Source organism: Choloepus didactylus, chromosome 8 (genome assembly GCF_015220235.1).
Source record: "Choloepus didactylus isolate mChoDid1 chromosome 8, mChoDid1.pri, whole genome shotgun sequence".
In the NCBI taxonomy this organism is placed as follows: domain Eukaryota; kingdom Metazoa; phylum Chordata; class Mammalia; order Pilosa; family Megalonychidae; genus Choloepus; species Choloepus didactylus.
The window spans coordinates 125,104,084-125,125,833 of NC_051314.1; the positions used below are offsets into that span (position 1 = coordinate 125,104,084).

Here is a 21,750-nt window from a genome sequence, read left to right on the forward strand (position 1 = left end):
TCAGAACTGAGGTCTGTTCTTTGAGGCGTATTGATTAGGAGAAGAAAATAGTAATGGTGAGGTGTGTTTTCTCTTGGTCTGCTTATAACCAAAGGAAGTGGCCCCAGACAGAGACAAAAAGAGTGTTGAGTACTGAGGCAAACAAGTATGTGGTCACCACCTAGACATGCCAATATATTTTAACAAGAAAAATAAACAATTCCAACAAAAACTCTGTGGTGGTCACACAAGCATGTCTCTAGATAAAATTCAGCCCCTGGACTTCCTGTTAGGAACTCTTCCTGTAGTAAGTGCTCTCTATACCAAAAATTCCTGTCTTTTTGTCTTACCCACTCCTCCCAACTTTAATGATTTTCAGTGGTGGCATATCATTCTTTTTTCCTTATTCTCTTCTTCCTTACTCATCTCAGGTATAACAGCTTATAGTACCCTGATGCTTGTTTCCTTATCACTGACTTGTTTTCTGTCCCTGTTACAGAGGGAGCAGATATAAGCCTGAGACTTGCAGATGGAGTCAGTGCATGTTCAGGAAGATTAGAAGTGAAATTCCAAGAAGAATGGGGGACAGTGTGTGACGATAGCTGGGACAGTAATGATGCCGCTGTGGCATGTAGGCAACTGGGATGTCCAACGACCATCACTGCGATTGGACGAGTTAACGCCAGCGAGGGATCTGGACACATTTGGCTTGACAGTGTTTCCTGCAAAGGGCACGAATCTGCTCTCTGGCAGTGTAAACACAGCGAATGGGGAAAGCATTATTGCAATCATAATGAAGATGCTGGTGTGACATGTTCTGGTAAGTCAAAAGGAAACAAAACGAGTGAAAAGAAAATCAGATAGGGAGAGACGATTCCTGTGTTCTTTAGGAAGAAGAATAGGAGCGAAGTGAGAGGTAGAAAGATCTAATAAATTCCTAGTTGGAAATGATTTCATAGATGTGAGGAATCTTTATTTTCCTTGTTTGGAGGATTGTCTGACTCTGTTCTCTGGAATAATCATTCCAACTGCTATTAGGTAGCACACAGACTTCTAAATCAACCCAGAGCTCAGAGAGACAAAATTTTATGGATTACTCATATCTGACTGACTCATTTTTTCTGCCACTAACAATTTTTATTAACCCTTGAAACTGCATTCCCATTTCTAACTAAATTGATGGTCTATACTTGTTCCTAAAACAACCAGGAGATAGGTAAACCATGATTTCCAGTATCCCAGCATCTGAGGAGCAAGGTAAAAAAAATATCCTTCGGGAGCTAACCTCCATAGTATTGATGGCCTGAGTTTATGTCTCTTTTGCAGATGGATCAGACATAGAGCTGAGACTTATAGGTGGAGGCAGCCGCTGTGCTGGGACAGTAGAAGTGGAAATTCAGAAACTGTTAGGGAAGGTGTGTAACAGAGGCTGGGGACTGCGAGACGCTGATGTGGTTTGCAGGCAGCTGGGGTGTGGATCAGCACTCAGAACATCCTATCAAGCTTATTCCAAAATTAAGGCAACAAACACATATCTGTTTGTAAGCAGCTGTAATGGAAATGAAACTTCCCTCTGGGACTGCAAGAATTGGCAATGGGGTGGACTTAGCTGTGATCACTATGAAGAAGCCAAAATTACCTGCTCAGGTAAGACTTTTTTTTTTCTTTATCCCTCCCCACTCCCCTTTTTTTAAAGAGAAGTTGTAGGTTTACAGACAGAAAATGCAATTATTAACACCTGTATTAGTGTGGCACATTTGTTGCAATTGATGAATGAATATTACTATAATTGTACTGTTCACTACAGTCCATGGTTTACATTGGGGTTCACTGTTTGTGTTGTACAGTCCTATATTTTGTTAAACTTTTTATTCTAGTAACATATATACAACCTAAAATTTCTCTCCTATTAATCACATTCAAATATATAAAGCAAACCTATTAAGAAGAAATTTCATTCCAAGAGGGTAAATTTCCAGTAATCAATGGAGGTGTAAAAGATGAAGGGGGATTAAATTTTTTAAGGGAGAACTTAAATATGTCTTTCATGGGTGTGTCAGTAAAGGATTTAACAAATAATTACGTTGGATAGACTGACGTAACTGAACCTTAGACTCCTTCCATATTACTGTGAAAGAATTTTCTTTTCTCTGAATATATGCCTATATTTCACTGCAACCCATTTTAAAATCTCAAAAATAAGCTAAAAGTTGACTAGGCTTGTTGATAATCTTTAGCATTTGATGCTAATCATACTTATGCAAATGCTAACTTTAAAGTGATGCCTTTTCAAAAACTTTAAGGTAATTTATTGACACAGCTTATTCATATGGTGTCTTAGTTTCCTAGGGCTGCCATTAAAAAAAAATACCACAAACTTGGTCAATTAAAACAACATAAATGTGTTGTCTCACAGTTCTGGAGGCTGGAAGTCCAAAATCAGAGAGTGGGTAGGACCACGCACCCTCTGAAATGTGTGGGGAAGGATCTGTTCTATGTCTCTCTCCTGCCTTCTGGAGAAGCCTGCAATCCAGGGCATTCTCTGCCTCAGTCTTCACATGGCCTTCTCCCCACTGTTTGTCTCTGTGTCCAAATTTCCTCTTCCTATAAGGACACAAATCACATTGGATCAAGGGCTCACACTACTCTGGTGTGATCTCATTTGAACTTGACTAAATTCATCTGTAATGACCCTACTTCCAAATAAGGTCACATTCTGAGGAACTGAGGATTATAACTTCAATGTATTTTTTCAAGGGACACAATTCAACCCATAAAATGGTGAAAGGCCATAGAGAAAATAGCATAAGAGCAAAACCAAGGATTAGGAATTTTTGTAATCAAATTTGTTATAAATTTCTATTTTATTGCATTTATTGTAAACAGACAACATTATCCATATTACTTTTCCTTTTAGGAAATTTTTTGGTCAACTTTTGTGAATGTTCCATAGGCAGATGTATTCTTTGTTTGCAATTAGATACCTTTTAATAAATTTGCACCTTCTATCCTTTACTTATTTTTTTTTTTTTTGTCCATGTAATTGGACAAAAAATTGGTTGAGACAATTTGGTTGAGACAAATTGGTTGAGACAGGGAAATTAAAGTGTTCTACCACTAATATGTTGTTGCCTGTTTCATCTTGTATCATTGTAATTTCTACTTTGTCATTGTTTACGCTTTATGTGTGTATCTGGTACATAGATCTTCCTGTGACTCTCGTGTTCATTGTGAATTGCTCTTTTTAGAATTATGAAGTTTCCATCTTCTTATGGGTGAATGGTTTTTGTTCTGAATCAAACTTGCCTGATATATCATAACTACTGCTTTATTTACCTTTTTCTAGTCTCTTATTTTCAACCTTTATGAATCATTTTTGCTTTAGGTACATCACTCTTTTTTTAATGCGATTTTATTGAGATATATTCATACACCATATAGTCCATCTGAAGTATAGAGTCAACGGTTCATAGTATGACCATATAGCTGTGCATTCATCACCACAACCAATTTTAGAAAATTTTCATTACTTCCCCCAAAATAATAAAAATAAAAATAAATAAAAATAATAAAAATAAAAAGAACACCCAAACATCCCATACCACTTATCCTTCCTATTATTTATATGTATTTTTGTCTTTATTTTATTATTCATCTGCCCATACACAGGATCCAGAGAGTGTCAATCACAAGATTTTCACAATCACACAGTCACATGATAAAAGCTATATAGTTATACAAACATCATTGAGAATCAAGGCTACTACATTACAATTCAACAGTTTCAAGTATTTCCTTCTTGCTATTCTAATATACTAGAAACAAAAAAGGAATATCTATATAACGCATAAAAATAACCTCAAGAATTACCTCTCAACTCTATTTGAAATATCCTAGGCACTAAAACTTCATTTTGTTACATTTTTTTTCCTGCTTCTGGTCAAGAAGGCATTCTCAATCCAATGATGCCAGGGCCGGGCTCATCCCTGGGATTCATGTCCCACATTGCCAGGGAGACTTACATACCTGGGACTCATGTCCCTTGTGGGGGAAGGGTAGTGAGTTTATTTGCAGAGTTGACTTAGAGATACAGGCCACACCTGAGCAACAAAAGAGGTTCTCTGGGGAACAACTCTTAGGCATAGTTATAAGTAGGCTCAACTTCACCATTGGAGAGATAAGTTTCAGAAAGGTAAGCCTCTAGATTGAGGGCTTGGCTTATTAAATTGGGAGCCCCTGTTGCTTAAGAGAGTAGCAGGAATTCCCTAGGTGAGGAAGTTTAATAGTTCCATATTTTTCCCTAGTCCCTGAAGGGAACTTTGTAAATACTTTTTTTTTTATTTTCAGCCCAAAATATTCTGGGATATATTACATTAGCCTGTACAGAAGAACAAGAACACATTCCCTATTCTAGGTTCCATGTAATTATATTGTTTAAATAAGCTGACCAGACAGGTTAGATAGTTTCCTACAGAAAATATAAATTTTGTACCAAATAAACTTCCTTTACTTTGGTCTCACACAGCAGTTGAGTTTTAAAATACAGTCAATATTCTTACCCTGTGTTCTAATTTACCTTAGTCCTAACCAATCCCTTTTCATTCATATTTCTATCTGTAGTCTGATCTCTTTTTCAGCTTCTTTAACAGTTGTATGGAGTAATTTTGACTTTCAGAGCTGCAGAACTCTAACTCTGAGTCTCGGGTGTCACACAAATACCCAAATTTTCCAGGAACTACCAGGTTATAAACAAAGAGCTCAACATCTCAGAATTTAGAAATAACCATAACACCTCAGGAATAGATGTGACTGCTTTAACAGCTTATAATCTAGGAACTTTTACAGTAAGCCTTATTGAACATTCTGTACTCATTAATCATCAGTTGCCCAATCTCTGCCTCATTCTATCCCCAGATAGCCTATGCTCTCAAATTCAATTCTCAGCATTTGTTCATTATAGTTAGTTTATATTAGTGAGGACTTACAGTATTTGTCCCTTCATTTTGGGCTTATTTCATTCAACATAATATCCTCATGACTCATTCACCTAGTTGTATGCCTCACAGGTACATCAGTCTTACTCAGCACAGAATTGGGAGTTGTTTTAAAAAGAATCTGATTGGATTACTTTTTTGAGGTGCAAGATAGATTTGATTTTTTTTAATTTTGAAGTATTAATTTGTGTGTGTGTGTGTCTGTGCTCTTTTTTTAAAATTCAGTTTTATTGACTTATATTCACATACCATACAGTGAGCCACAGTATACAATCAATTGTTCACAGTACCATCATATAATTTTGCATTCATCACACAATCAGTTTTTGAACACTTTCATTACTCCAAAAATAAATAAAAATTAGAATAAAAGTAAAAGTAAAAAAGAACACATGAAATATCCCATCCCTCCATCCCACCCTATTTTTCATTTAAATTTTGTCCCCATTTTTCTATTCATCTATTCATACGCTGGATAAAGGAAGTGTGAGCCACAAGGTTTTCACAATCACACAGTCACACCATGTAAGCTAACTAATTATACAGTTGTCTTCAAGAAACAAAGCTACTGGGTTTCAGTTTCACAGTTTCAGGTATTTCCTTCTAGCTCTTCAATACACTAAAAACTAAAAAGGGATATTTATATAGTGTGTAAGAATACCCTCCAGAATGACCTCTTGACTCCATTTGAAATCTCTCAGCCACTGAAACTGTTTTGTTTCATTTCTCTTCCCTCTTTTGGTCAAGAAGGCTTTCATAATGCCAGATCCAGGCTCATCCCCAGGAGTCATGTCCCATGTTGCCAGGATGATTTATACTCCTGGGAGTCATGTCCCACGTAGTGGGGAGGGCAGTGAGTTCACCTGCAGAGTGGGCTTGGAGAGAGAAAAGCCACTACTGAGCAACAAAAGAGATTCTCTGGAGGATACTCTTGGCACAATTATAAGTAGGCTTAACCTCTCCTTTGCAGTGGCAAGCTCCATAAGAGCAAGTCCCAATATTGAGGGCTGGGCCTACTACACTGGTAGTCCCCAATGCTTGTGAGAGCATCAGTAATTCTCCAGGTGGGGAAGTTTGATATTTCCGCATTTTTCCCTGGTTCCTCCTGGAGGCCCTGCAAATACATTTTTATTCCCTGCCCAAATTACTTTGGGATATATCAGATCATCACAGTAACCTGTACAAACTTACCATATCTCACTTCCTATTCTAAGTTCCATGTAATTATAGTGTTTGAATAAACTGACCATACAAGTTAATTTTGTAATGTGCTACAGAAAATATAGATCCTGCACCAAATAAGCATCTCTTCCCTTGTTCTCACACAGAAGTTGAAGTTTTAAAATATAGTCAATATTGTCCTTTACCCTTTCACCTGATTTGCCTTAATCCTAACCAGACCACTTCCTTCATGTCTCTAATTGAAGTCTGAACTCTTTTTCAGCTTCTTTAACAGTTGCTGTATGAAGTAATTCTGACATTCATAGCTGCCAAACTCTAGTTCTGAGTCTCAGGTATCACACAGATACCTAAAGTTCCAGACACCAACCAGGTTATGCACAAACAGTTCAGCATCTCAGAATTTAGAGATAACATTACCACTCAGGAATGGTGTGACTGGTCTAAGTGCTCACAATCTAGGGATCTTTACAAGGACTGTTCCCCTGATAATCTGTGCTCTAAGATTCAATTCTCAGAGTTTACACATTAGAGTTAGTCCATATTAGTGAGGCATTATAATGTTTGTCATTTCATTTCTGGCGCATTTCACTCAAAATGCTCTCCTCAAATCCATTCACCTAGTTGCATATCTTATAATGTCATTCCTTCTTGCCACTGCTCAATATATATCACAGTTCACCATTGTGTTTATCATTTGATGTACCCTTAGGCCACCTCCATCCATTGAAAATCATGAATACTGCCACCATAAACACCAGTGTGCAAATGCCCATTCATGTCCCTGCTCTCAGTTTTTCCAAGAATATACACAATAATGAGGTTGCAAGACCTTATGGCACCCACATACTAAGCTTCTTGTGGAACCACCACACTGTCCTCCGGATAGGCTGCACCATTCTACTTTGCCGCCCACAGATAATAAGTACATCCCTCTCTCCATGTTTTCCCTGCACTTACATCCCTCTGTTTGTTTGTTTTCCCCTGCAATCTTATGGAGATATGTTCATATACCATACAATCATCCATGGTGTACAATCAGTTATTCACAGTATCATCATATACTTGTGCATTCATCACCACAATCAGCACTTGAACATATTCATTACTGCAAAAAAGAAAATATTTTAAAAAGAATAATAAAAAAGGTAAAAGAAAAAATAAAATAAAATAATATAAAATAAAGATCAGACAACAACATCACCACCAAGAATCCCATACCCCTTACTTATATCCTCCTCTTATAGACATTTAGTTTTGGTATATTGCCTTTGTTACATTTAATGGAAGCATATTATGATATTACTGTTAATCATAGACTCTAGTTTATATTGATTATATCTTTCCCCAATACAGTCCTTTTTCAACACCCTGCAAAGTTAACATTCATTTGTTCTTCCACATGTAAAAACATTTTTATATTTGTAAATTTAGTCATCATCATTGGCAACTCTAGGTTTCACCAAGTTATACAGTATCAGTCTTTGTCGTCTAACTTTACTTCTGGTGTCATACGTGCCCCTAGCCTTCCTTTTTCAACTTGACTCACAGATATCTTTATTCAATGTACTTACCATATTGTGCTACCATCACATGCATTATGCTATTCATTTCTGAATCTATACAGTCAACCCTGTTGACCATTCTATACTCCTTCAGCATCAAATGCCTGATCTCTACCCTCTATCTCCTGATAACCTGTGTTCTCAGCTTTAACTCTCTAAGTTTTCTCATTAATGTTAGTTCATATTAGTGAGATCATACAGTATTTGTCCTTTTGTTTCTGGCTAACTTCACTCAACATAATATCCTCAAGGTTCATTCACATTGTTATATGCTCCTTGACTTTGTTCTGACTTACAGCTGTATAATATTCCATCATATGTATATACCACAGTTTGTTTATCCACTCTCAGGTGATGGACATTTGGGCTGTTTCCATCTCTTGGCAATCATGAATAATGCCACTATAAACATTGGTTTACAGCTATCCATTTGTGTCTTAGCTTACAGTTCCTCTGGGTATATACCTAGCAATGGAATTGCTGGATCATATGGCAATTCTATACTTAGCTTCCTGAGGAACTTCCACACTGCCTTCCAGAGTGGCTGCACCATTCTACATACCCACCAACAATGAATAAGTGTGCCTCCTTCTCCACATCCTTTCCAGCACTTGTAATTTTCTCGTTTTTTTTTTTTTTTTTTCCATAATGGCCATTCTAGTAGGTGGGAGATGATATCTCATTATGATTTTGATTTGTATTTCCCTAATAGCTAGTGAAGTTGTGCATCATTTCATATATTTTTGAGACATTTGTATATCCTCTTCAGAAAAGTGTCTGTCCATGTCTTTTGCCCATTTTTCATTTGGGTTTCTTGTCTTTATGTTGTTGAGTTGTAGGATCACTTTACATATTCTGGATATTAAACCCCTATCTGGTATGTGGTTTCCAAATATTGTCTCCCATTGAGTAGGCTGCCTTTTTACTTTTCTGAAAAAATCCTTTCCTGTACAAAAGTGTTTAATTTTGATGAGATACCATTTATCTATTTCTTCTTTCATTGCTTGCATTTTGGGGATAAGGTCTGGGAAACCACCTCCTATCTCAGTATCTTTAAGATATTTCCTTACATTTTCTTCTAACAATCTTATGGTCTTAACACTAATGTTTAGGTCTTTGACCCATTTCGAGTTGATTTTTGTATAAGGTGTGAGATAGGAGTCATCTTTCATTCTTTTGGATATGGATGTCCAGTTCTCCAAACACCATTTATTGAATAGGCTGCTCTGTCCCAGTTGTGTTGGCTTGACTGCCTTATCAAAGATCAAGTGTCTGTAGATGAGAGGGTCTATTTCTGAACACTCAATTCTATTCCATTGGTTGGTACATCTATCTTTATGAGAGGACCATGCTGTTTTGACCACTGTAGCTTCGTAATGTGCTTTAAAGTCAGGTAGTGTGAAACCGCCTACTTCGTTCATCTTTCTCAAGATGTTTTTGGCTATTTGGGGCACATTGCCCTTCCAAATAAATTTGGTTATTAGTTTTTCTATTTCTGCAAAGTAAGTTCTGGGGATTTTAATTGGTATTGCATTAAATCTATAAATTAGTTTAGGTAATATTGACATCTTAACTACTTATTCTTCCAATCCATGAACGTGGTATGTTCTTCCAGTTTTTTAGGTCCTGTTTGATTTCTTTTAGCAGTTTTTTGTACTTTTTCATGTGGAGGTCTTTTGTGGCCTTGATTTAATTTATTCCTAAATACTTGATTCTTCTGGTTGTTACTATAAATGGTATTTTTTTCTTGATTTCCTCCTCCTGTTGCTCATAACTTGTGTATAGGAACACTGCTGATTTTTGCATGTTGATCTTGTACCCTGCCACTTTGCTGTATTCATTAGATCCAGTAGCTTTGCTGTAGATTTTTCTGGATTTTCTACATATAGGATTGCATTGTCTGCAAACAGTGAAAGTATTGCTTCTTTCTCTCCAATTTGGATGACTTTTATTTCTTTTTCTTGCCTAATTGCTCTAGCTTGAACTTCCAGAACAATGTTTAGTAACATTGGTGACAGTGGGCATCCTTGTCTTGTTCCTGATCTTAGGGGGAAAGCTTTCACTCTTTCCCCATTGAGTATGATGTTAGCTGTGGGCTTTTCATATATTATCTTTATCATATTGAGAAATTTCCCTTTTGTTCCTATCCTTTTGAGTGTTTTCATCAAGAAATGATGTTGAATTTTGTCAAATGCCTTTTCTGCATTGATCAAGATGATAATGTGGTTCTTCTACTTTGATTTATTGATGTGGTGTATTACATTAATTGATTTTCTTGTGTTGAACCAGACTTGCATATCTGGAATAAATCCCATCTGATTGTGGTGTATAATTTTTTTAATGTGCTTCTGGATTCTATTTGTGAGTATTTTGTTGAGGATTTTTGCATCTGTATTCATTAAAGAGATTGGTCTATAATTTTCTTTTTTTGTAGTTATCTTTGTCTGATTTTGGAATTAGGGTGATGTTGGCTTCATAGAGTTAGGTAGCTTTCCCTCCTCTTCAATTTTCTTGAAGCATTTGAGCAGGTTTGGTACTAATTCTTTCTTGAATGCTTGGTAGAATTCACATGTGAAGCCATCTGGTCCTGGGCTTTCCTTTTTGGGGAGCTTTTCAATGACTGACTCAATCTCTTTACCTGTGATTCGTTTGTTGAGGTCATCTATTTCTTCTCGAGTCAATATTGGTTGTTCATGCTATTCTAGGAAGTTGTCCATTTTGTCTAAGTTTTCTAGTTTATTACCATATAGTTGCTTATAGCATCATCTCATTGTCTCCTTTATTTCCACTGGGTCAGTAGTTAGTTCCCTTTCCCATTTCTGATTTTCTGATTGTATATATTTTCATCCTTTCTCTCTTTCTCCCTCTCTCTCTCCCTCTCTCTGTCTTTCTCTCTCTCTCTCTGTTAGCTTAGGTAAGTGTCCATTGATTTTATTGATTTTTCTCAAGGAATGAACTTCTGGTTTTGTTGATTCTCTCTATTGTTATCCTCTTCTCAATTTCATTTGTTTCTGCTCTAATCTTTGTTATTTCTTTCCTTCTGTTGCTCTGGGGTTAGTTTGCTCTTCTGTCTCTAGTTCCTCCAGGTGAACAGTTAATTCCTTAGTTTTTGTTATTTCTTCTCTTTTAATATAAGCATTTAGGGCAATAAATTTCCCTCTCTGCACTGCCTTTGTTGCATCTAGTAAGTTTTGATATCTTGTGGTTTCATTTTCATTTGCCTTAAGATATTTACTAATGTCTCTTGTAACTTCATCCTTTACTCACTGGTTGTTTAAGAGTGTGTTGTTTAGCCTCCATCTACTTGTGAATTTTCTGACCTTCTGCCTTTTATTGATTTCCAACTTCACTCCATTATGATCCAAGAAAGTGTTTTGCTTAATATCAATGTTTTTAAATTTGTTGAGACTTGCTTTCTGACCCAACATGTTGTCTATCCTAGAGAATGATCCATGGGCACTTGAGAAAATGCATATCCTGCTGTTGTGGGGTATAGTGTTCTATAAATGTCCATCAAGTCTAGTTCATTTACTGGACAATTCAACATCTCCATTTCCCTATTGATCCTCTGTGTAGATATTCTATCCATTAATGAGAGCAGTGTATTGAAGTCTTCAACTATTATTGTATAGGTATCTACTTCTCCCTTCAGTGTTGTCAGTGTTTGCCTCATGTATTTTGGGGCACTCTGGCTCAGTGCATAAATATTTATAATTGTTACTTCTTCTTAGTGAATTGTCCCTTTTATTAATATATAATGATGTCCTTCTTTTTTGCTTTTAATTATTTTACACTTTAATTCTATTTTGTCTGATACTAATATAGCTACCCTCACTCTTTTCCAGTTGTTGTTTGTGTCAAATATCTTTTTCTAATCTTTCACTTTCATCCTATTTTTTTCCTTGTGTCTAAAGTGAGTTTCTTGTAGATAGCATTTAGATGGGTCTTGTTTTTTAATCCAGTCTTCCAGTCTTTGCATTTTTATTGGGAAGTTTAATCTGTTAACATTTAGTGTTTTTACTGTAAGAGCAGTAATTTCTTCTACCATTTTGTCTTTTGGATTTTATATGTAATATCTTATTTTTTTATCTCTCCCTCTCTCCTTTTACCTATCCTGATAGTCTTCATTTCTACACTCTTCTCCAAACCTCCTTCTCCTGTCTTTTCCTGTCAGCCTGTAGCACTCCCTTTAGTATTTCTTGAAGCACAGATCTCTTATTCACAAACTCTCTCAGTGTCTGTTTGTCTGAAAATATTTTAATCTCTCCCTCATTTATGACAGACACTTTTGCCAGATATAGAATTCTTGGTTGGCAATTTTTCTCTTTCAGTATCTTAAACATATCATACCACTGCCTTCTCACCTCCATGAGTCTTATAGAGCTTCCCTTATATGTGATGGATTGCTTTTCTCCTGCTGCTGTCAGAATTCTCTCTTTGTCTTTGACATTGGACAATCTGATCAGTAAGGGTCTTGGAGTAGGTCTATTTGGGATCTATTCTGTTTGGGGTATGCTGCACTTCTTGAATCTGTGATTTTATGTCTTTCATAAGAGTTGGGAAATTTTCAGTGATTATTTCTTCTCTTATTCTTTCTGCCCCTTTTCCCTTCTCTTCTCCTTCTGGGACACCCATAACACATATATTCATGCACTTTATGTTGTCATTTAGTTCCCTAAGACCATGCTTATATTTTTCCATTCTTTTCCCTATCTGTTCTTTGTATGTAGGATTTCAGATGTCCTGTCTTCTAGTTCGCTGATCCTTTCTTCTGCCTCTACAAATCTACTCTTATATGTCTCCATTGTGTTTTTCATCTCTTCTATTGCACCTTTCATTTCCATAAGTTCTACCATCTGTTTTTTTCAAGCTTATAAATTCTTCTTTATGGTCATCCAGGGTCTTCTTTATGTCCTTAATCTCTTTTACCACATTTTCCTTCAGCTCATTGATTTGATTTAGAAGATTTGTCTGAACATATTTAATTAATTGTTTTAATCCCATATCTCAGTTGAAGTGTTAATTTTCTCCTTTGGCTGGTCCGTATTTTCATGTTTCCTTGTATGGTTCATTGTTTTTAGCTGTCTGGGCACCTGATCTTGATTAGTTTATTCTAGAGCTCATTTTCACTCTAGCATTTTCTTGTTGGCTTCCTTTGTTGTCTATCTGTTCTTTGGCATTCAGTTCAACTTATTCTATACCTTTAACACAGCTTCTGTTTAGTTGATCAGAATTTTTCAGCTCTTGTTTTTCTGGTGCTTGCTCTGCCTCTATGTAATGTTTTTGTGAGAGGGTCTTCCCAGATATGATTGACCCCAATCAGATTTTCCCAGTCCAGACAGACCCAGGTGTCAGGAAGAGAGTGTAAGCCATGTGAAGTTTCCAGTTCTTCACTGCAATCTCAACTATCCCACCCATTCCAGACTGGTGTATAATGCGTGTCCAGTCACAGAAGTACCCAAAACAGCCATTCCATACAGTTCCTGGCTATTTACCAGCTGCCCTAGAGAAGTAACTAAATTCTGCACCTCACCACTCTGCCATCTTGCCCTGCCCCCCTAGATTTGATCTGAACAACTATATTATGTATTGTTATGTAGTTATGATATTTATACATGACACATGTTGTCATATTAGGTGCTATGCTACAACTAAAAACATATTTCACTGTATGTGTTTTAGGGTGCTTTACAATGGGTGGTCATGTGTAAACATACTTGTATGTCTAATTTTTCCTAAGTTTAGAAAGATTTGTATTTTTTCCTATTAATTTTATTTTATATTAATTAGCTTTAAGTTCAGTTGCATATAAAAGAAAAAAACAGTAATGACTTAAGAAAGGTGAAGTTTACTTTTCACTCTTTTATAATAAGTCAAAGAGGTAAAATTTGAAGGCTGTTTTGGTGGTTCCATTTTCTGCAGCAGTCATCAAATCTCAGGGCAGAAAGAGTGAGAACTCACTGCCCTGAAAATGAGTTCATTGGCAAGCCAGTCTGCCAAACCAGGTTCTGTCCTCAGGAGGTGCCCTCTGTCCATTGTTCTTCCCAGGCAGGTGCTGCTTTTTTGGGCATTCTTCCTGGTGCATTGTTCTCCATGGCCACATTTGAAGTTGTTGTGGAGAGAATGCCTATCTGGGGGCTGCACACCTTTCACAGCCCACTTTCTGCTGATACTGATTTAGGGACCCTTGGATTGCATTAAGGATTGAGTAGTCATTGGCTTGTTCTAGCTGCTCTCAAATCAGCAAAACAGTTCTCTCAAACTTAGTAGGCCTCTAATCTGTTTGCTGTAATCCAATGCCTTGTGTAATAACCATTGTCAGAGAGCATATTTACATATTCCTATATGGCCACAGCCTTGAGATCATGTGAAACCAAGATTTGGAAGAAAAGGCAAGACCTAAGTCCTAGCTGGTGGCTCATTGCTTTTTTAGGTGGGCCACCAAACTTATCTTCTGCTAAGGCTGCAGTTTTGTAACCACATCAGTTTTGGAGGCAGGATATTTGGGGTTTTATTCTTTCCAGTCCTGCAAGTTCCAAATTTCTGAGCTGTTAATTAAGTGCATATAGCAGAGCACACCTCCCTTACAAAATTGGTATTTCTCCTCCCATTTCTGCTTGTAGTCTGTCTTCTTCTGCTGTGAATTCAACTCTCTTTTTAAGTACTAAAAGTGGCAAGGGAGATTCAGGTCATTCCAACATTCTGGGTTTTTATTTTCTATTTTTTAGAGTTTTTCCACTATGCTCTCTAATTTTGCAGCTTTAGTGATCATGTAGTTTGCCTTTCAATATTTTAACTATCAATCAGTATTCTCTAGTTAGAAATAAGGATAGAAGGGATATAGTGTAGCCCATATTTATAAAATGTTTATAACTCTATGTCATTTCCATAATTTTATATCTTATTAAGAGAGTATCTATTGCTATCATATGAAGATTAATAATGATATAATTATAATTTCTCTTTCTTCCTCCTCTACTCTCTCTTCTTTGTCACTCAATATTGGTAAATTATGTTTTTAATATATACCTCCATTCTCTTAAATATACTTCTAGCATCATTATTTGATTTTTAACCTTTATATGGTGACTTTTTAAACTGCAACTACTAAACTTAAGGGAATCAATGTATTTGCTCTACCTATCACCTTCTTTTCCACTTTCTCTCCTAATTTTTTAAAAAAAAAAGCTTAGTATGATTATATCTGCATTTTCAGAGATGTCATTATTTGCCATCTGGTCTTTCACCCTAATCCTCACATTTGTTTCATTACAGTTAAATTGGTGCAAAGCTTGCCACTAGTCCCTTTACCATAGTTTTTCTCTTCATTTCTTGGTTTGTCTCTAGTAAATTCTTTGAGAACCCATGAGAACTGCATTCTCTTACTTCTCACATATTCATAACTACCTGATTAGCTGGGCATGGAGAAATTAGGTCTTATTTTTTAGTATTGTAGATGTTTCTCTTTTTTTTAACCAGTGAATGGAGCTATGAAATCTGAAGCCACCTTGGTTTTTTCTCCCTCTCAGAAGTAACTTCATTTCTTTTTTTACTTTACTTCAATAGATCATCTATGTTGTCTCCTTTTTTTTTGTTTGTTTTTTAGACAGGCTATGCACTTTCAATATACAGATTCAAATCATTTTTTCCTTGAATTATATCATTAAATATTTGTTTTATTCTATCATGTATGTTTTCTTCTTAGGAAATCTCAATTATGCATATGTCAGATTTTCTTTATCTCCATGTTATTTTAACTCAATTGCATTTTAACAGTTTTTATTTTTATTTGTTCACCTTTCTCATTTCCATTCTCTCTCTTCTCTCATTTCTATATTTTGTTCAGCAGAAATCATACCTCTCTGTACTCCTTCTAGTTGTTTCCCTTTCAATGATGGTTTAATTTTTCTTCATACTCTTTTTGTTCCCAAAGACTGACAGCTCACATTTCAATTTTGCTTGTAGTCTTACCATCCATATTCTGAGCTTCTTCTAATTTGTATGCTTGCTTCAAAGAGGCAATTGCTTATCAAGTTTTTTAAAATCCGTATGAAATATTTTGTTACAATTTTCATCAGTTCTGTGGCACCATGTTTCTTTTGTTTTTTTCTGGCTGCCATTTATTTTTCCTAGTTTTATCTTCCTTTGGACTCATGGTTTCCTTCAGACAGATCTCATAACAGTTCCTTTTGTTTCTTACTCTTCAAGTAATTTTTCTGGAGCAGCCATTTGCAGGCAGGTCATGCTCCAGGTTAGTAGGAAATTTTCCTATAATCTGTTGTTTGTTCACATGGATTTCAAGTTTATTTAGCAATTGGGATTTTCATAATGCAAAGACCACCTTTAAATGTCCTGTCTGTGTGATTGCACATTTACTTCTGCCTTGTGGTGATCCCCGGTTCCAGCCAGGAATTTAAATGCTACAACCTAAAGCAAGTCCTTTACCTTATAGAAATATAGTTTTAAAATTTTTATTCTATTTATGTTTTGGCTACTTGCCATATACCCTCTTTGCTTTATTTTGTAGACTCTTTCACTATATATAGCTTTTGAAGTTCTTCTACTTATGTAAAGTTCTGGGTTTTAGGTCTCTCATCGTTTTGCTGAAAAGATTGTGTGATTTTGTTTCTTGATTTTCTTGATACTTTCAGAAGATTTCCTGAAAGAAATGATGGATATGCATCTTTGTTCCTGCCAAGTTCAAAATACAAGTTCCATAATATGTTGAACTTCTTGGAGTTTACTGTAGCACAAGACTATCTGGCTGAAAGGGGCTAGAAAAGTTCAGTGAAACCAGAGGATTAAAAATATAAAGCAACAATTTGTCTCTGATGTTCAGGTTAGACAAACCAACCACAAAGAGGTCTAGGAAATTTGGGTCACCAAATTACTTTGAATTCCAGACATTATGTTTCTTGCATGTGCTGTGGAGGACATCTGACCTTAAGAAACAGTTCATTTTGAGTTGTGCTATATTTTTGCTTAGGTTTGGGGAGGAATTCTGGGACTAGAATGAGCTACACTTCTTTGGAGTCTGGAAATGGCTAAATAATGAAAATCTACTAATTCTTCTTTAAATCATACTATAAGGTTTATCCATTATTAAACAAAAGGCAGTAATTCTGATTAATTATTTCTTATATTCTTCATTTATTCATTTTTTAGTGAAAGAAATGAATATAGATTCAATTACTCATGCCTGGGGGAAGCTTCACTTGTTGATCAAAGGAGCTAAATCCAGGCACAAAAATTCACTTCATGACTTTTTCGTAAAAATGCAGTCATGAATCTTGGAGATCTAAATTTTCAATATTTTAACTATCAATACATAGAAAATGACACAAGGCAGCCAAACCATGGTATATCAATATTTTACCAGTTGATTCATGAAATAAAAGCTGAGGGTGAAGTCTTCAAGTCCCTAATACTTAGGAAGAAAAGTAGATTCTATTCCTTATCCATCACTTCATGGATGGGAGGACTTTCCCTTGCGCTGAACTCAAATATTTTAGGACAAAGTAATCAAGAGGATATTTATAAAAGGGATATATTTTCAAGTGCTTAACAGCTTTCAACATGTAAGAGAAAATAGTTTGTTCTTGTTTTGCTTTTTATTTTGTTGGGCTTTGTTTTATTTTGTATAATATGGATCAAGATAAGAGAGCCATAGTTGTAGGAAAGCTGAATTTTGCTTGATCTAAGGAACCATCTAAATTTAAATATTTGGGCTGCCCCAAAATGGACTGGAACCATATGAATTCTAATCTTAGTGGAATTTTGCGCTTAAATAACTGTTCAATAGGAAGAAATTAAGGACCTTCCATCACGAGAGTCTTCAATTGTTTGAGTTGAGGCATTATTTGATTAAACTCTGAGCTGTGGTTAGAAGACCATGTGTTCTCCATCTCAGATTTGGATGGGGTCTTGCATTTTTGCAGATTTAAGGTGAAATTTTGACATGCTGAGGCACTCTATACTTCCATGATAGAGCTGATGGTCTGTCTGAATCATCTTGATAGTGATGCTGAGGGACCATAAGTATTGATGATGTTTGACAGGGGCATCTGTGAAAGATTTTATGCCCCTTAGAAAGTCCAATTTCAAGTGTATTTCCTTTCCTAGGATAAAATGACTTAAAATAAATAATTTGTATTCCTCAAGTAATTTAAATTTTCTCAATTATTTAAAAATAAACACTTATCTTGATTTCTGCACCTTTTGGCATAAGAACAGCTTCTGAGAATAATCTAAGACTCATTTCTTTTGCTTAATTTCTAGCATCTCTTTATTTTTTAAATTCCAGACACACTGAATTACTTATAAGTCCTCAATTACATTATGATATTTCACAACTGTTCTCTTAAAATACTGCCCCACACATTTACTTGGCAAACTACTCATTTTTCAGAACCTGGTTGAGATTTATGGTACTTTCTGCAGTTTTCCTACATAGCTCCTGACAGAGTTGATGACTCTTTCATTGGTTAGTTTTGTGTGTTACACATAGTTCTGTTTATGGACTCATCATATCATTATGTGACTATGCATATCTTTTACTAAACTGTTCTGGAGAAAGGGACCATAAATGAGAAACTGAACAGCCTTGAAAAGAAGAAACCTTTTCCCAGGTACACCAGGGAAATACATTATCAATAGAGAGATAAGTCTCTTCAAAGGCATAGAGACATGAAAAACATGGTTTGCCCAGAGATATCAAGGCTGGGGATTAGGGTACAAATAAGTAATAGATTTTGATGCTTTTAAAGTAAGATCATAAAGAGTTTTTTTTAAGTATGCTAATGAATTAGTGTTTCTCATCATTCCTTAATTTTAATAGCTGGGTAATAATGAGTAAGCTGCTCAAGCATAAAACACTCTGTACATCATTTGCTTCAAAAGAAAAATTGAGGTAAAAATGAGCTCTGACATACAGGGATTGCACAGCAAATGATCAATAAATGCTAGCTACTAAAATAACAACTAGTACTGCCATAGTAATAATTATTACAATTATTATCTATCTTCTCTGACAAATTGAACTCTGTGACAGACTTTTTACACAACTCAACCTCAAGTGTTTAAAACAATCAGGTAACATGGTAGGTGATTAGTAATATTTGTTGAAAGGATAAATTAATCTTGTAAGTGGTAAGGAAACATCTAATTATCTTGAAGATAAAAAAATCATATGGAAATGGTTAATATTTAATAACATATTTGTGATCATGGCATAAATTTGTTGGAAAGAGGACTTAGAAGGCAGGTAACCACTTAGGAAATTATTCCAAAGGTCTACATGAGAAAGGATGACAAATTACATTAAAGAGTATCAGTAAATATGAAGAGGAAATATGCTGGAGGGCTGACAGGCATTGGTGGTCTCCTACTTGCTCAGTGTGTTGTGATGGTCAAGATTCTGGGCTCTGGAGTATGTGGTCTGGCTGCCAGGCCTTGCCCCTCACCAAGTAGCTTTGTGAACATGGCTAATTACTACACCTCTCTGCAATTCAGTTTCCTTGTCTGTAAAATCAGAACAATATTGTAAGGATTAATTATAAGGATTGAGTGAAATATGTTTGTTAAATATTTAGTAAAATGTCTGATATGTATTAGGTGTTCATTTAATGTTCATTATTATTGTTGTTGTTGTTGTTGTTGTTGTTGCCATTATTGATTGTTTTCCTGCATAGCTCCTGACAGAGTTGATGACTTTCATTGGTTAGTTTTGTGTCTTACAAAGAGATAAGGACATGGTTCAAATTCAGGTGATTTCAATTTGGGCTAGATATTGTTAATTGAGATTTTTAAAAAAATACAGTAGGCTTGTCAATACAATAATTCATGTGATTTTTAACACTTTAATTCCCAGACATCCAAGTAGATATTTTTATGAATATAGAATTCAAGAGAAAAGTTCGGTTGAAAACATATTTATTGGCAGTTGAGAGGGAGAACCACTGAGAAGACCAGAAGGTTGAAGACTGAACCTTGGGTCAGGGAATAAGTGAAGGATTCTGATAAGGTGCTGCCAGAGAGAAAGGAGGAGAAAACAGGAAAAAGGAAAGTCACATCATCAAGTGTCAGAGCTGTCAAAAGGAAGAAGGGGTCTGATGTTCAATATGAAAGCTGAAAGTATATTAAAAAACTTTGCATGGAATCATTCAAAATGTTCGTGGCAAATCCAGACTGCAGTGCGTGCAGGTCTCATGGGTTGAGGCAATGGATACACTCTATCTTGACCTCTAATGGTGTGACTAGTACAGGAGGAAAGCAAGAGATGTGATCTTGCCTCAGGGATGGCTGGTCTCAGGAGGTGAAGCTCCAGAATTCTCTCAGATGAGTTGCTCCAATGAGGAAGTGGGAGGCCTAGAAAAAGTACTAGCAATTTGACTAGATTAGTACTTTAGTACTAATAATTTTACAGGAGTATGCCCACCTCTAGGAAGAAAAGCTAATAAGAATGAGTGTGGGAAATCCTTGGACACCCTGGCCTCCCTTTTCTACACTTTGCTCCATCCTCACCCCATCATGAGGAAAGATCTGGAAATCATGTTATCTCTCACTGAAGTGTTATTTATTTTTTCAGCCCACAGGGAACCCAGACTGGTTGGAGGGGACATCCCCTGCTCTGGACGTGTTGAAGTGAAACATGGAGACACATGGGGCTCTGTCTGTGATTCTGACTTCTCTCTCGAAGCTGCCAATGTACTGTGCAGAGAATTACAATGTGGCACAGCTGTCTCTATCCTTGGGGGAGCTCACTTTGGAGAAGGAAATGGACAGGTCTGGACTGAAGAGTTCCAGTGTGAGGGGAACGAGTCCCATCTGTCACTCTGCCCAGTAGCACCCCGCCCAGATGGGACATGTAGCCACAGCAGGGATGTCGGAGTGGTCTGCTCAAGTGAGACGCAGAGAACGCCTTCAATTTGATCCTATACTGTGCAGGGGGTGGGTTAGGTAGTCAAAGCCTTCTTTTCTAAAACACTGTCTCCTTCTAGGATACACAGAAATCCACTTGGTGAATGGCAAGACCTCATGTGAGGGAAGAGTGGAGATCAAAGTGCTTGGGTCCTGGGGGTCCCTCTGCAACTTTCGCTGGGACATGGAAGATGCCCACGTCCTTTGCCAGCAGCTTCAATGTGGAGTTGCCCTTTCTACCCCAGGAGGGGCGCATTTTGGGAAAGGAAGCGGTCAGGTCTGGAGGCACGTCTTTCACTGCACTGGAACTGAGAAGCACATGGGAGATTGTCCCGTAACTGCTCTAGGCACATCACAGTGTTCCATAGGGCAAGTGGCCTCTGTAATCTGCTCAGGTAAGTGGAGAAGGGAGGCCAAAGATGAAACTCTGCCATGGTGATAACATCTCAATAGCAGATGTACCTGTAGAGATGAAGAACAAAAGTAAAGAGGATGACATTATTTCATCTATTGGGAATAAATTTAAATATTTAAAAACACACCTTTTAGTGCATATTTAAAATCTTTGTAATCTAATGAAGAAATGAAGATCAGTTTATTTGTTATTTAAAACTTATACAGACTACTGTTAAAATACAGTTTTTAAAATATTTATTTTTTACTTATAAATGAAAATGGATCCAACTCAGTTTTGACCACTGAAGTTTGTTCACTCCAGTACTTCCATGATCTTTCAATGTCACTGTCTATGTGAATACAATCAAATTCTATTTTTGCATATGTTTCTTATAATGGAAAATGCTGCTGTTGAAGAAACAAATGACCATCTTAGAGAATTGGAACAATGCTCCATAACATTTTATTCGTTTTGAACATCATAAGTCATTAATGAAGGGAAAGAGAAGTACTGGCAAATTTGTCTTCTCTGTTATTCAGATGGAACTGTTACATGTACTAGAACACCCTTCCTTTATTTTTTTCTCCTTCAGTAAAATTACTTGGATAAAAAATAATGTAAAGGGGATTGGTCCATTTTGAGGGATCCTGAGAGGCAAGCCATAATAATACCCTCATTTGTCTTTTTGGAGGATTATTGAACTTCATTTTTATGGACC

General features: G+C 36.3%; 1 protein-coding gene across 1 annotated transcript in view; it reads left to right on the top strand.

Moving 5' to 3' along the window:
- Positions 1–21,750, top strand: part of CD163 (CD163 molecule) — a 40,396-nt gene that overhangs the window by 6,540 nt on the left and 12,106 nt on the right. Inside the window, exons 5-8 of the mRNA XM_037846541.1 lie at positions 479–799; positions 1,306–1,626; positions 20,304–20,618; positions 20,716–21,030. Of these exons, the coding sequence (XP_037702469.1) occupies positions 479–799; positions 1,306–1,626; positions 20,304–20,618; positions 20,716–21,030 (1,272 nt within the window). The remainder of the gene's footprint in view (positions 1–478; positions 800–1,305; positions 1,627–20,303; positions 20,619–20,715; positions 21,031–21,750) is intronic.